Source organism: Neofelis nebulosa, chromosome 11 (assembly GCF_028018385.1).
Source record: "Neofelis nebulosa isolate mNeoNeb1 chromosome 11, mNeoNeb1.pri, whole genome shotgun sequence".
Lineage (NCBI taxonomy): Eukaryota > Metazoa > Chordata > Mammalia > Carnivora > Felidae > Neofelis > Neofelis nebulosa.
Genome location: NC_080792.1, coordinates 31,971,922 through 31,984,990, shown reverse-complemented (window position 1 = coordinate 31,984,990; position 13,069 = coordinate 31,971,922). Strand labels below are relative to the sequence as shown.

General features: G+C 35.7%; 1 protein-coding gene across 1 annotated transcript in view; it reads left to right on the top strand.

The window, feature by feature from the left end:
* Nucleotides 1-2,545: 2,545 nt before the first annotated feature.
* Nucleotides 2,546-13,069, top strand: part of PIK3C3 (phosphatidylinositol 3-kinase catalytic subunit type 3) — a 144,386-nt gene continuing 133,862 nt past the window's right edge. Inside the window, exons 1-3 of the mRNA XM_058692240.1 lie at nucleotides 2,546-2,710; nucleotides 6,209-6,397; nucleotides 10,882-11,025. Coding sequence (XP_058548223.1) covers nucleotides 2,643-2,710; nucleotides 6,209-6,397; nucleotides 10,882-11,025 — 401 coding nt within the window. The 5' untranslated portion in view covers nucleotides 2,546-2,642. The remainder of the gene's footprint in view (nucleotides 2,711-6,208; nucleotides 6,398-10,881; nucleotides 11,026-13,069) is intronic.

The following is a 13,069-nucleotide window of genomic DNA, read 5'->3' as shown; positions in this document are numbered from 1 at the left end:
CACTGCCTGAATACTGGGCAACTTGAAGGAATGAACCATTATTATTAAAATCAGTTATTTGAATAATAAACATGAGATTGAAAAACATGGCAAAAGAAACACAAAATCCAAACTGCAACTGCTGAGGTGAATTAAGTGCAGGACCAAGTAGCCATGAAGCAGCCTACCATACAAAGATTATGCATAAAAAACATTTCCCTACAGACAGGCAGTAGACAGTGATAAACAGAACTGTGGATTCTTGAAATACAAATTGTGTCCCATAAGTATGTGTTATATTTATGAGTTGTGGAAGATCACATGTAAAAAAATATCATTCTTCTCCTTTCAGAGTGTAATGCCCAAGGCTTCCTTTTCCTATATGACCATGGCCTTGCCAACAGGACTGTGGTACTCAGATCTACTAACCAACATCTTCCTGACTGAAAATTGGTCTGGAAAGGCATTGTCAGTTTTGGTTTCTGTGACTTTTACCATCCTTCTATGACTTACCAAAATCCTCCTCCTTAACTGGCACACTAGCGTTGTTGTTGTTGTTGTTGTTGTTGCTGCTGCTGTAGTAGTGTCTCTACCAATTACTGTCCAATCTTCTAATATTTCCCATAATAAATTTTTAATGTTATTTTTTCTTGATGATTATCTTTAAAAGGTTAATATATGTCTATCCTGGATTCTATGAATGAATATCTTAGAACTAAGTGCTGACACTTCATTTTTATGCCTTTATCTGTGTTGTGTTTGTAGCTGCATTGGAGTCAATTAGTATCACTTTAACTGTCATGAGCTAAGGAGAAATGGACAGAGATAGACTTAAGGCTAAAAAAAAACTCTTTTGGGGCCAACTAAAGGCCAAATGCCATTATGGTACTTATACTCCTGAAAATTTCATAGTAATGTGAATAAAAAAGGAGGCAAGAAAAAAATATTGCTATGTGAAATACAGCAATACAGACATGCTGAATACAGGACTGCAAGAACCAGTCCTGTAAGAGTAGGCAATGCATGTTGTAGACAATAGAGTTTCAGCAAAAAGACTATATATTATATTAAGGTTGTTAGTTTGAAGCTTCTTATATTTAATTTATAAATTTTAAAAATAATTTATAAGAATTATAAATTGCATATATATATGTAGGTTTATGGTGTTTTACTTAGGTTTATACATTAAATAACATTATAATAAAAGTAATTTAAGTGAGTACTGGGATCATAGAATTTATCCTTCATAAATTATAACTATTTTATTCAATTTTGATAAATCTGTTTCACATCAAACTTCACAACCATTGCTGGAATTATCCCATAGGGCACGTGTAAGTATTTGTTTTACTGTTGGACAGCTCTGAGGTTTAGAAAGTTTAATTTTTATTGTTTCCTGATATTACAGTTCCTGTAAGTTCCAACCATTGGTAGTAGTTACACTTAAGAACAACTCAATTCTCTTCTCTTTTTTGGGAACTTTAAGTTACAGGAGGATAACTATCATTTTTTTTTTTTCCCTTAGCCTTGCTTTCACAAATGTTTTTGAGAACTTACTTTGACCAAAACATAGTGTATAAGCCATGTTTTGCTCTTCTAGCTTAACAGCTACACTCCTTCTAACTCTTCTGTGAAACCTACTTTTCCCCTAATTACTGTAATTTATACAAAGTCTACCCATGTTCCTATTGCAATGTGGCACCTAAAAATAAACATATACAAAATGGAAACTTTTATTTATTATAGCCAATAATAATAAATAGGAGTTATTAAACTCGGCAGTGTATTGAGCATTAGTGGGGGCAGATACTGAAGTAAATGCACACTATTCTTGTCTTCCAGGAGTTTTGAATCTAGTTGAAAAAAAAAATTACAAGTTTAAGTAATACTAAACATTATAAAAAATATGCATTGTAGGAGTTCATAGGGTTCAGGAAACTTAGTTCTAGATTGTTACTGGATGTTTCCACGTTCTAACTAGGGTTGTCTTGAAATCCAAATTGAGTGTGAAAATTACCATTGCAAACAAGTACCAAGTGATTTGCCCAAAGTAACATAAATATCGGTAGTGCCAAACTGGAACCCAGGTTTCTTTGTTCTTTGTTTGGTCCTTTCTCCACAAAGGAGAGCCCACAGAGGAAATATAGCACAAAGAGAAAATCTTTGTTTGAGATAGGAAATTAGGGACTAAATTCACAATTTTTGGAAACGCCACTGGAAATTGAACTTGCCAAAATTCTAATTCTTGTAATTGCTCCTTGTTTAGCCTACAGCGAGCGAAGGCTGTTACCATTCTTTTTGAATCGAATTTTGTTTTGATTTTAGATGGAGCTCCAGCGCAAAAGCCAGCTTCTTTTCTTACCGGGGAAAAAAAGTTCTTCAAACAGGAAAAACACAGGAAGCCTGGAATGTAACCAGATAGGTTGTTTCCGGGGTCTCACTTACCCTTAAGCAATATGGTGAGCTACTTTTGCACTTGCGCAGAAGGAAAAGTTGGGCGGGGAGTTCCGCTGCGTCGGGTCGCGCTCCGGACAGGGATTGGTAGCAGCGGGCGTGAGAGGCGGAACCGGAAGCGCCTGTGTTGTGGGGCTTAGCTTGCTCGGTCCCGGTGTTTTTCCAGCGCCTTGTTTCTAGAGGTTGGTGCTGCCTTTGCTGCGGGTGCCATGGGAGAAGCGGAGAAGTTTCACTACATCTACAGTTGCGACCTGGACATCAACGTGCAGCTTAAGATGTAAGAGAATCGGGACAGTGACTGGGATTGCTGGGGCTTGGGGACGCTGAGGCAGGGGCCTGTGGGTTGGGGGGAGAAGATGGTTATTAGCCTAAAGGCCTGCCTGGGGCGGCAGGGAGGGCTGCAGCCAGGGAAGCGGAGGAGAACCGGAGCTTGGAGAGGGGCGATGTCAAAGAAAGATTGAAGACTAGGTCTCTGGGAGAAGGGTAGCGGTAGGAGTCTGCTCTCAAGTCCCACGATGTTTTACTTTGTTTGAAGCATCTTGCTGTTGACAGCAACCTTTTGAGGGTTTTTACATTTTACAGATGAAGGGATCAAGTCTCAGTTAAGTCGTTCTCTCGCTGGTAATAGTTGGAAGGTCTTTAGAACGGGGCTGGCAGGTGGAAGGGAGACTAAAGAAATTATGGAGAGGTAGGCACAGGCAACGACCTGGTAGTTGAGAATAAGATGAGCACATGGATAGAGTACTAGAAGCACAGGAGGTGATAGCGGCTTAGATTGAATCTTTGGACCGTGTGGCATTATTTAGCCAGGGAAGTTGGGAGTCATTCGGAGGTGACGGTGGCAGTTGCAAAGGGACCAGAAGATATGAGAAAAGAGCCTTGTAGGAAAATCTTGGGGCATCACAGTTGAAGTAAAGGCCAAGGGCATGACAGCTTGAGATGAGATTACTGGAACGGAGACTGGGAACTGGTGGGACTGAGTTGGAAATATGTCCATTTTAGGGCAGTCTTATAGAAGTATTTTCATATGTGAAAGCTATCATAAATTATGAATCATATCATCATTCATAATATGTTTAGTCAGTATTCGTCTAATGTGCCTCTGGCAAAGGGCTGCATACAGGCAGTGAGTACGTTTTCCCAGCTGTCAGATGCACCTTTGAAGGACTGTTTCCTTTTATTTTCAGAAGTTACTTATTTCAGACTCTGACAGATCTTTTACTATCCATCTTGTGGTGGTAGTAAAAATAATAATTCAACAACCAAACTATACTTTAGTAAAATCATTTACACACCCATTTCAGGAAATTTCTACAGCATGTGGCAATAGTTGTTTATACAGGACTGCATTGTTATTATTTGGTAAAGGGCTTTCCTTCAGTCTCCTACCTCTCAGTATTTCTTGGACATATGAATGAATTTTTTGAAACTTTTGAATATTAGAAGGAAAGAAGAAAAGTGAAACAAATCAAAACAAACACAAAAAAACCCTGAGCTGTTATTAACAGTTACACACTTGGTATTTTGAGGCAACAATAAAGCATAAATGAGAAGTTTGACAAAATTCAGTACTAACTGTCTTTCAGCTTCTGTGACTGCCATTGTTGGTTATTGGGGCACAGGAAGTAGCAACTTAGAATCATATAATCAGAGAATAGTGAATTCTTTAATTCAGCTTGTTCTCCCCTTCAGTTTGTTTCTCCAGTTCAGTTTGTTCAGTTTGTTCTTTAGTTTAATTGCTACAGTTTTAATAACAAGTTACACTTTGATGTCTCTTTTCTTAGCGCTGTAATTTGAAATCAAACTGCCTGAGAGACATAGTCACTTTGGATGTGCCAAAGCACTTTAAAAGCAGCTGTCTGAAACTGGCACATCATTAGCCTACCCCTCTAACTCTAATCTTCCCATGTTGTCTCTCTTATTTTCATGATTGTTGGCATCATTCAGCAGGTTGGTTAAGACAGAAAACTTTGGAGCTCTGCACACACCCCTCTCTTACCTTCTGTGTTTAATCATTCACAAATTGTCTTGAATCTACCGGCTTCATATCCTTGATCCACACTTCAGTCTCTCCTCTCCATTATGTTCTTAATACTGCTGCCAAAAGTATAAATCTGATTGCATTACTGTCACTTCAGATCATTCATTTAACAGATTTTTGAACGTTCACTTTGTGTCAGGCACTGTGCTGAATATGGTATCTACCTAGCTTCATTTTATACCTGCTTTTCATTCTCATCTCTAGCTTCTTTGCCACATGAGCTTCATGCTTTAGCTATACCAAACAACTTGTAGTTCCCTAAACCTACCGTCTTGCCTCTTTGCCTCTGTATATGGTTATCTGTTCTTCTGGGATGACTCCTTACCTTTTGGTTCTCATCTCCATATATTGTTCAGGCTCATTTCAGACATCTGTCTGGGATACTAACCTCTTGCTCCCAAGCAAGGTTAGGTGTTCCAGAGACTCTTTGAGTTATCTTTCTGCAGTAGGAAGGACATTGGCTGGCTTTCGCCTCTTCTGCCCTTGTTTCTATTCTCAGCTCTGTTACTTTGTGAACAATAAGCTTGATTTCTGAGTCTCTGCTTCATTATTTATAAAATGAGAAAAGAGTGAAAAGTAATAAAGTTTATAAAATTCCAGGCACAATATTTGACATAATCTTGTCCAAGCAATGTTCCCACCTCTTTTTTAATGTCTGTACGTATCTTTTATGCCTTCTTTTTAAAAAAAAATTTTTTTGTTTGTTTTTATTTTATTAAAAAATTTTTTTTTAACGTTTATTTATTTTTGAGACAATGCGAGAGACAGAGCATGAGTGGCGGAGGGACAGATAGAGGGAGATACAGAATCTGAGGCAGGCTCCAGGCTCCACGCTGTCAACACAGAGCCCGACGTGGGGCTCGAACTCATGAACCACGAGATCATGACCTGAGTTGAAGTTGGATGCTCAACCGTCTGAGCCACCGAGGCGCCCCGTTTTTATTTTATTTTAAAATAAAATAGATTTATTTTATATTTTGAGAGAGAGAGAATGCAAGCAGGGAAGGGGCGGAGAGAGAGGGAGACACAAAATCTGAAGCAGGCTCCAGGCTCTGAATCGTTGGCATAGAACCTGACTTGAGGCTCTAACTCACAGACTGTGAGGTTATGACCTGAGCTGAAGTCGGACGCTTAACTGAGCCACCCAGGCGCCCCTCTTTTATGATTTCTGTGTTTTTTAATTTAATGTGATCAGATAATATTATGAGTTACATTATATATATAATGATAATATATATAATAATATATATATACAAACATATATAAATAATAATACATAGTAACAAAAAGTAAAAGAGTAATAAAAGAATATACAGTTACAAGTAAGTGGAAGCAAAGACTTTATTTATTATTTATCTCATCTTTCATTTTTGGACGTCTGTGCCCAGCACAGTGAATGTTTGTTGAATGAATACATGAACAAGTTCTCAGCTTGAAGTTAAGTGAAACTAAGGCCTGGAAAGCTGGTGATGTCTAGAAGGTAGATCAAGAGATGATGACAGAATATAAAATTAAGTAAAAGCGTAAAATAGAGAAATATGTTGATGAAGATTAGAATGATTTTAGGTATGTTGGGATTTTAAGAGACCTTTATAAGATGTAAAAGTGGCTTTAATTTTATATACAGGAAAATGTTGAGGTAAGATTACCTTGATACAAACATAGACTATTTTTGGTGTATGTTGTGTATATGTTTAAAAATGTCTATAAACATTATTATTCTTATACTTTCAGAGGAAGTTTGGAAGGGAAGAGAGAACAAAAGAGTTATAAAGCCGTTCTAGAAGACCCAATGTTGAAGTTTTCAGGGCTGTACCAGGAGACATGCTCAGATCTTTATGTTACTTGTCAAGTTTTTGCAGAAGGGAAGCCTCTGGCCTTGCCAGTGAGAACATCCTACAAAGCATTTAGTACAAGATGGAAGTAAGTTGTTGTCTTGCATATGGTGGGTTCCAGACTATTCTTCTATTTCTTTATAAATGTGGCAAGAATGATTTGGTAGGGATTAAAGAGGAAATTAAAAAAAAAAATTTTTGTACCTAATACCTGTAAGCATTGATCTAATAGTTTAAAGCAGTAGCCTCCTCAGATGGAATAAAATATTATATATAGTAATATTGTAAGCGCAATTTAGGTAGAAGTGAATTTGTGTTTGTATTCAATATATTGGTGTATTTTTATAAGTACTTGACTGATTCACAAAATGAGCCAAACCAAAAATACATGTGTAACATCTTTAAATTTTCTACCACTCTACGCCCTGAACACGTGAACACTTCTGGATTGTCTAAAATGTCCAACCTGATGTTTGTAGCTCAGATTTTCAGAGAGAGTAATCTGTTGTCATCTGTTCAGATTTTTATTATTATTTTAAATATGAAGCTAACTTAAAAAAAAGTTCATGGTTTATTGAGCATGGTACATTAGCAGACCATTGTTGGGTTGCAAGGTAAATCTAGTGAACGTGAAGTTCCTGTTTTTCCAGAACACTGTTGTGGGTCCTGAAATCAAACTCTTGTCTCCTCTTATTTGATAGATTATGTGGTGCAGTTTTGTTGCTCTACCCATGAGGGTTATTCAGCACCCTGGTAGGCTCTCTGCAGGATTCACAGGTTATGTGCCTCTTAAGGAAGAAGCTTATGCCCACAGTGTTAATGAAAAAAAGGTGTGACCAAATGGACTACCAGGTTGAGGGTACAGCCCTGTGTTTACCAAGTGTGGTCTAGTAGGTTGAGAAGGGTTTTTTCAGAGAGCAGAAGTCTGAGCTCTAGTGATCTGGTTTCGTTGAAACCAACTATTTTAATAGTGTAATTTCTTTAGTAGTCCTTTTGTGGATAGCTATAAACACACACAAACACACTCAAGTATATATATATATGTATATACTTGTTATTTTGGAAAATTTCAAACCTGCAAATGTAGAGAGAATAATACAATGAACTTCCAAGACTCTATCACCTAGCTTTGATAATTACTAAATCAAAGCCAATCGTGTTTCATCTATATCCAGTTATTTTAAAGCATATTCCAAATATTTTATTCTAACTGTGTTTCTGTGTATTTGTTTTTTTGTTTTTTGTTTTGTTTTTTGTTTTTTTGAGAGAGAATATGTACATGCAGGGGGAAGGACAGAGGGAGATGGAGAATCTTTAGCAGGCTCCACACCTAACGTGGACCCCGACTCAGGGCTCGATCTCACTGAGATCATGACCTGAACTGAAATCAAGAGTCCAATGCTTAACTGACTGAGCCACCCAGGCATCCCTTTGTGTATTTCTTTTGTTAAACAAAACTGCAGTACATAATTATAATACATAATTACATCTAGAGCAATGGACCAGGATTCCTTAATTATATCAGGTTTTTCAACTGGAATCAGGAAATGTGCAAAAACCTGAAATTGTATGCAGAATTTTGTATCTTGTGCATTTTTACAAGGACAGAGCTCAAAGCTTTTATTAGATTTTTTGAGGTGGCTTATAGCTTCAAAAAAGACTTTAAAACTACAAATTAGGTTTAGACCATCAACATTTATGGTGAGTTCCACTTTTCTTGGTGAGGGAAATTGTATAGTGGTTTTGCTTCATGCCTTGGCAATAAAGAAAATTAGAGAAAAAGCATATTCCCAGTTACAGGGAGATTCAAGTCTTTTCTCTTCGCATTTGCCAACTCCTTTCTTCATTTGTTATGTGTTATGTATTGTTGAAAGATATAAAGACTGCCATATTCGCTGTCCCAAAGTTTGAATTTTTTTTATATTTTTAAAATTGTGACTACACAAGTAAGTGCTTACTACACAAGTAAGTACTGCAGAATAATTAAAGTGGCTTCTTTTAATTGAAAGGTTCAACACATCTGTGTAGGAGATAGGGTGAGAAAATACCTCATGTTGGGTTAATATGAGGATGGGCTTTTTGTTTGGTTTATTTGTTTCTTTTAAATGTATTCTTTTGGCTCAGGGGGAAGATATTTGTAGATTTTGTACACCCTGTTCTTTGGTATTTAAGAGGTGAATTTTTTAGTTTATCAAACCAAAAATTGCCCTCCTAAAATGCTTGAGGGCAAACTTTTCACAGTCACCTTCTATACACTTAAAAAAGAAATAGTGTAAACTTAGGAAAAATAGATTATACTGTAAAAGGATCTCTTACAATGTAAAAATTTGCATTTCCTTAGTTTAGACCATATTTTTGGATAGTTGAGATTCTTAATGATCTGAGTCTGATTTTTGAGATTCTGATAGTGAGTTGTGAGAGTTCAAATAGTAAGGATTTATCCAAAATTTACCCAAGTCTATTCTGTCTTCTCCTATTCTATCCTGTCCATAGTGGGGAATCTTGTACTTTAGTTACATTTAAATAGAGTTGTCATTTGTGTGGAATATTGCAGATTTCCATGTTTTATATGTAAATATTATTCTGTACGCAAGTGGTTTAAATCTTATTTTTTTTTAAATTTATATTCTCTCCTGTCCCATAAAGGATATAACATGACTTTAGAGAGAGAAACATAGACTGATAATCTAATATAATTAAGAAATGACAAAAGTAGGATTTAGGAGTGCACTGGTCAGACAAGAAGGTTAGTACAGTGGTATGTGGGGGGGTGAGAATCCAGCCATGCAGAATCAGGCTTCAGAATATTGAAATGTTTTGAAAGTTGCCAACTAGATTTAGTCTCTAGCTCAGTGAGGGTTGGGGCGTGTGGAAGGCATGATGTGCTGAGAGGGAGAGAACAAAATGGGGTTCAGAATTTATATCTTCTTGATATCTGATCAGATCTTTCCATAATTTCTGGAAAATCTAGAGTTTTGAAATAATATATCTGCAGATTGATTTTCTTCAAAAGAACTCTTCTGCAGCAGTCCAGTATATAAAACAGGTTACAGTATAGTTAATTTGATTTTAAAAAGGTGTGGGGGTATGTTTTTAGATGACAAGTTTGAGGCAGATGATTGTGTGGTCATAGATATTGTTTTTTAGTCAAAGGACAGAATATAGAAGTGAGAATTTCCATAGTTCATTTTGGATATTGTTGATTTTTCTGTTTTTAGCCTGTATTAGTTAATTTTTGTGGTTTTTTTCCTTGGCACAAGATGATACTGCTTAGTATTTACCCTTTCAGTCAGACCCACCTTGTGTACAGTAATTAAATAAATTCATTTAGTTCCTGAAGTTTATCTAGTGAAGAATGGCTTTTTTGAGAAAGGCTTTTTTGAGAGATGATTTATTTTTTTAAGTTCTTCATAGAAGAAAAGGATTTAATAACTTTTGATTCTCCTTTAAATTGGTAGTCATGTCTAATTTTCCTGTAGGTCCTTGAATTTATATGGTGGGCATAAATGATTTATCCTTTAAGTTTTTGAAAATTCTGTTCAATTTCTTACTGATGCAGATGTATTTGACCTAGACTGGGATATGCCCCTTTGATAATAATTTTGAGTAAACAGAATAATTTTGAGTAAACAGAGAGAAACAGTTCTGTGTGTCTTCTGGGTATTAGTTTGTGTATTGTTTGCATAATTTTCTTTTGGGATTTTAAAAGCCATCTGTTGTTTAAGGGAGTTGAAATTGTCAAATAGATTCAGTATGAAGTTTGAATGCAGAAGAAAATTTGCAGGGATAAATAGAAATAAAAAAAAGAGCTGTGTTATCATTACTAAATTATTAAGCATGAACATTCTTTAGTGAAATCATATATACAGGTATGCTTTAAAAACGTGACACCTGATAGCTTTGCATTATAGTTTTGATGAAATAACTTGAGGAACAGGAAAATATGTAAAAAATTGTCATATGTTTGTCCAGAGCAGTCTGGTAACTTCTTCATGTTAGGGTGGTAGTAGATAGTCTACTTTGACCTCTTTAAGGTTTTGGTTGTTTTTTTCTCCTTTGTTGAGGTACTCTTGTATAATATAGGACCATACTATCCTCAGCAGCATTTTGAATAATTCTTTTTTTTCTCTTTATAATATAAAAACTGTGTTCTGGAAAATGCTTATAGATAATCATACTTACATTCAAAACAAGTTTGGATCTAACATGCTTGTGTTTTACCAGATTTTTATTAGCCATTATCACTTTCCTGTGTCTTAGTGATATTATGTGAATTTCTTGATTAAAGAATACCAGTGTAAATTTTCATGAGCTTGGCTTTTCATTATTTTTTTTTCATGTGTTCTGTATTTAAAATTGAAGTTGCCTCCATCAGAATCCAGGTAAGTGTCACATTTTTTGTAGTACCAACCTAATCTTTTGGAACATTTTCTCTGGACAAATCATACAAAAGTATGGTTTGTTAATTTAAAAGGAAGTTTACACACACACACACACACACACACACACACACCACACACACACACAGTTTATTTCCTTAGCTTTATGTTTATGTTGACTTTATTTCTATAGCTGGAATGAATGGCTAAAACTGCCTGTAAAATACCCAGACCTGCCCAGGAATGCCCAAGTGGCCCTCACTATATGGGATGTGTATGGACCAGGGAAGGCAGTGCCTGTGGGAGGAACAACGGTTTCGCTCTTTGGAAAATATGGGTAAGCATTCTTTTCTTCTGATCTTTTAGGAATGTTGGGAGAGCTTTTCTTTTTGGGAGAGCTTTAATAGTTTATACCTATTCTGGTGCTCTGTGTCCTAGGAAGCAAAAACATATTTGGTATACATGATTCCTTTATTCTTGAGACTGAATTTGACACAAATTTCCTATGGGATATGCAGGTAGATTAATTAAGACACACAACTTCAGTTACTGTACAGTTAGTGATTGGTAATATGATTTCTATTTGAAAATAGTCATTAGAAATTTGAATCTTGCTAGAAAAAGAGGCTCTTTGGTGTATACTGTAATTGCATTGTTAAAGCATTTTTTTACTTTCTCAAAGTAGTGACAGGGCAATAAGCAGAGTTAAAAAGCATTGCTAATAATGATAGTGATTATATCACTGTGACTATATCATTGAAAAGGTGTCAACTCAGTTTTAAAAAATTTACAGATAATAGAAGTTTGTTGTAAAACAATAACAACAACAACAACAACAACAAAAGCATAATCCTGAAAGGTATTTTTTCTCCCTCTTTTTTCTCCTGGAACAGAAGGATCACTATCTTTAGAGAATTGGTGATATTCTATTATTCTTTTCTGTGTTTATTAATTGGGGTTTTCCTCTAAAGAACATGGTCTTTCATCAGGTATTGAGTTACCTTGGTACACTGTTTATATAGGAAAGGCAGATGAATGTTCACTTTTTTCTTCTTTACCAATTTTTTTTTTTTAATTTTTTTTTTTAATGTTTATTTATTTTTGAGACAGAGAGAGACACAGCATGAATAGGGGAGGGGCAGAGAGAGAGGGAGACACAGAATCGGAAGCAGGCTCCAGGCTCTGAGCCATCAGCCCAGAGCCTGATGCGGGGCTCGAACTCACGAACCGTGAGATCGTGACCTGAGCTGAAGTCGGACGCTCAACCGACTGAGCCACCCAGGCGCCCCTCTTCTTTACCAATTTTAAGAATGAGTTGGTGTTCTGATAACTTGTCTATTTGATGATGGAGGTTTTTTTTTTCCTTTTTGTTTTTAAGTTTTGTCATTAACTTTTAGTCTTAAACACTTTTGGTCAGTAATAGTTCCTTCAAGCTTATCCCCTCCCTGGTTCTGTGACAGTACTCCAGTAGTCATTTATACCTTCTTTGCTGTCTGGTTGACACACTATTTCAGGCTAATTGGGCAGTTTCTCACCCCCGAACTGGAATCTCTGAAACCCTGCTTCTTTTCAGTGCAAAATAGGTAGAGAACTTAATCTAGGTATTATCAGACTTATTAATTTGTGTTGATTTTAAAGTTGGATAATGTTATTGCCTGAATTAACTTGCACATCATTAAATTTAAACGAAGATGGTCATATTTTGATATGTTTGTTTACAGTTTGTGTATGTTTCTGTGAATTGCTTTTTGATATCCACCTATTTTTTCAAAAAGTGAAATATAATTCACATGCCATAAAATTCTGCTTCCTTTTGAGTTGTCAGTTTTCTTACTAATGTATAGGTGTTATTTGTAGATTAATGAAATTAGCCATTTGCATGTCACATGTTACAAATACCGTGTTTCCTGTTCGACTTTTTTTGAATTAGTATATATTTATTTGTTTGCTTGCTGTTCATGGACCTTAAATTATCATGTTGATCAGCTTTTATTTTTATGGGCTGTGAATTGTTTTAGAAAGTCCTTTTCTAATTTTAAAAGAGATTTCCTTTTATGATTTTTATTCTTATTTAAGTCTTTGATTCATCTAAAATCACTTTCTGAAAGGAGTGATTTATTGAGAATCAACTTAAAAAAAACCAGAAGACTGACAAATGGCTACTTATTTGTCTTAACACTATGTATTAAATTGGCCTTTGTTTCCAAATATTTTGAAATGGTACCCTTATATATTCAATTCATCACATATTGAAGTCTAAGAGAAACAGTGTAGTATATTCATACGGTGGTGGTTAGGGATGCAGCATGGGGAACCAGATTATCTGGGTTCAAATCCTGGCTCATTTGTTTATTATCTTTGTACCCTTGGGCAAGTTATTT